The 3,128-nt window shown below is 39.1% G+C and overlaps 1 protein-coding gene across 1 annotated transcript in view; it reads right to left on the minus strand.

Annotated features, from left to right (window-relative positions):
- The window catches only part of SRP19 (signal recognition particle 19kDa), a gene marked incomplete at its 5' end in the record, with an annotated part of 5,221 nt that extends 2,209 nt beyond the window's left edge, over positions 1–3,012 (minus strand). Inside the window, 3 exons of the mRNA XM_009708368.1 lie at positions 532–603; positions 1,629–1,711; positions 2,849–3,012. Coding sequence (XP_009706670.1) covers positions 532–603; positions 1,629–1,711; positions 2,849–3,012 — 319 coding nt within the window. The remainder of the gene's footprint in view (positions 1–531; positions 604–1,628; positions 1,712–2,848) is intronic.
- Positions 3,013–3,128: the final 116 nt, after the last annotated feature.

Genomic DNA, 3,128 nt, shown 5'->3' on the forward strand with positions numbered 1-3,128 from the left:
AGAAAAAAATAACCAACTTAAAACTATGTAAAGAGCAAGCAGGTATTGCAGTAAAAAATTAACGTTTTCTGGCTAAAACATAACTTCAAAGTACTCTGAAGATTTCAAGCATCAGAAACCTATTCCTATAGCATACTCATTCCAAAAGGTAATCACCTTTCATTAAAAATATGCCTTCTTAAAAGGTTAATTTGCTGAGTTGCAGCTTGCAAAATTAGCTTTTATTCTGACGTACTTTTAAGCACCTAGGATAGTCTTCTCAGAAGGATAGTTAAATAAAAGTAATCTTTTTATAAGCTTAAAAGTGGCATTGTCTCAGAGATCTGCGTTATTCCTGCCTTGCACACGGTTTTCCAACATTTACTTCATCGTTATGTTAAGTTATTACTCAAAGCAAGCAAATACCTTGGCTGGTAACAAAAATTTTTCAATTCTAATTTATCCTGTCTGTAATAACAAAAGAAGAACAGAGACACATACCAAGTTTGTGGGGTTTTTTTTTGTGGTGTGTTTTTTTTCTTTTTAAATTACCTCTAATAGCACATTGAATCCAACTGCTGCACATACATCTTGGATTTCTGTAGATGTGGGATTTTCAACCGCCTGTTGAAATAATGTGTTACAGTTAATTATTTATCAATAATGAACTACCTATACAGCAATAGTTAGCAGTTTCCCACTCTATAACTAGAAAAAGCAGATGGGGAAAGAGAGGGTACTTCAAATAATGACAAATCTGTTTTAGATGTCACCTGTGAGAGCTCCTATGGTCTAGAAAATACAAAAAAAAAAAAAAAAGGAGGTAAGACATCAGTAAAACAGGAAACAGATGAGACAGAATTAATTAGGAGAGGGGAGCAAGTAAAAGAATTGCTTAGGAAAAGTAACTGAAATAACATTTATTATATTTACAAAACCCCTAAAAGCCATGAATCAGCAACCACAAACTTATAGCAAGGACTGAAGGAGAAAAGAATAGAATAGAAACTTTCTAGGCACAGGGCAGCAGATTCCTCCCATAGGTAGATTTTCAACTGGCAACTTGCATGCTCAAGAAAGATTTTATTTTTAACTATTATCAGGAAAAAAAAATCAACCCTAAGCAGTGAGAAAAGACCTTTATATTCCCAGTACTGCTTGTTAAAAGTATTATAAAGGAGTGAGATGATCAAAAACTATTTCTGGACAGATTAAAAGCAACAACAACTACCAAGTCTATGTGTCACATGCACGGTAAGTTCTATCTTTGACAGCAGCAAAGGAAACAGGGCACAGAATATAGTCAGTCACCAAAAAACCAATCACTAGCTAGCTATTATTTTTTGCATTGCTTTTAAATATAGCAAACTACTTATGTAGGGGGTTGAGTGCATTAGGTTTCTCATTACTTCATTTGCTTGCCAAAGGTGCTGCTCACATGAAAGCAGACAATTAAACTTAGCACTCTTCTACCAAATTCACATCCTGACACTAGCTTATCTTCAAACACACTGTAATTGCCAGTTATCGAGCTACTTGCCATAGGGGATAGGAAAGATCAACAGCTTTGAGATTTGTTTTCCAACTCTCTACACACTACTGCATACCAAAACAATACATCCTATTTCCCCTGCCACCCACAAAATTACTTTGTCTATAGGTATCCTTCTTCCTTCTGCTATTGTCTTCTTGTTATTCAAATATGCTGGATAAATGCAGATGAATCTAAAAAGAGAAAACAGTGAGTTTAAGTAAGATCAACTCCTTAATGGTTCATGCAATATTTTCCTAGTAAAACAAAAATAAATCTCATGGCTACAACACAAAAGTTCCCACAGCAGCTTAGAACAACCATCTATCTTCCCTAGACCAACTAGTAAGATATTGCAAAACCCCATTTTGAGTGATCCAGAACACTGTGCGACCATTTGGTTGAAATGTTTCTCGCATGACACCACTTTTTGGGGGCACAGTGTGTACAACAAACAACGCTATCTATTTTGAGAAAAAAAGAAGGCTGAAAGAGAATGTTTTGACCCATTTCTTAAACCCTAACCTAGAAGAAAACATACACGTTTCCTTGAAAAGAATTAAAGAAGATTTCCTGAAAAGGTTGTAGCGCACCAATTGCTGACTAAGTTCTGGATAGAAGCCAGAAGCAGAGTTTTTTTGCTACAGATTTGCCTTTTTTTTTTTTCCTCTCCTATTCACATATAAAACAACCGAGACTTGGGTAAATTTATAAAGCCTCTGAAAAACTATGCTTAAAAACTTGCTAAAGATTTTTCAGCAGGTTTAAACCTGTCAAGCACATACAGGGGACAAGAGTGACAGAACCTCAATTATAGCTCTCAGACAATAAAAAAAACTGGCTGAGGCCTATAAGGAGAGGCTGAAGAATGCTCACATTTGACTGAGCAGCTATGACAGCGTAAGAAAACAGGGAAGCTGAAAGCGAGCAAATAATCTAGAGCAGACTGATGTTCAGTTACTCGGACACTGACAAGGATCACTGATCCTTACTGCCTCCCAGCAAACATCTCTTACTGCCACTAAAACTAGCCTCAGCCATCTCAATTCTTATTACTCTTCTCCTCCTAAATACCTTTTCACTGGTATTTTCCCCTATTAGCTACAGCCCTCTTAACCAGCCAGCTAGGACTTCTGCGCAAGTGGCAGCATTCTGCACAGGAAATTTTGGCTGTCGTTGCTGATGTTCACAACCACCGACGTACTACGCTGACCACCACCATCTCTTGCGCTGCTTACCTTTAAATGATACGGTACGTCAAAAGCGTGACAGGGCAGTATGGCTCCAAGCACTCCAGGATCAGAGACTACCATATCTCAACCACCCACTTCAACATACTCATTGCAATAACCTTCCTATATGACCCTGGCACTACGGAAACCGCCGCCGCCGCGGATCGCGGAGGCGGACCACACTGCCGGTGCCCCGCGCTCCGGCACCGCATGCGGACGGCACCGCTGACCGCTGCCTCTGGGAACCGATCCGATTCACCGCTACCAGGGCTGTTCGGGAGAAACGGAGCACGCCAGCTACATCAAATTCAGCGTCCGGCCATCTTATATGACGCGTTACTGTGATATTACGGCACATATTTGGAAATGTTATTACAACCTGCACG

This window comes from Cariama cristata, unplaced genomic scaffold, assembly GCF_000690535.1.
Source record: "Cariama cristata isolate BGI_N322 unplaced genomic scaffold, ASM69053v1 scaffold14509, whole genome shotgun sequence".
NCBI lineage: Eukaryota > Metazoa > Chordata > Aves > Cariamiformes > Cariamidae > Cariama > Cariama cristata.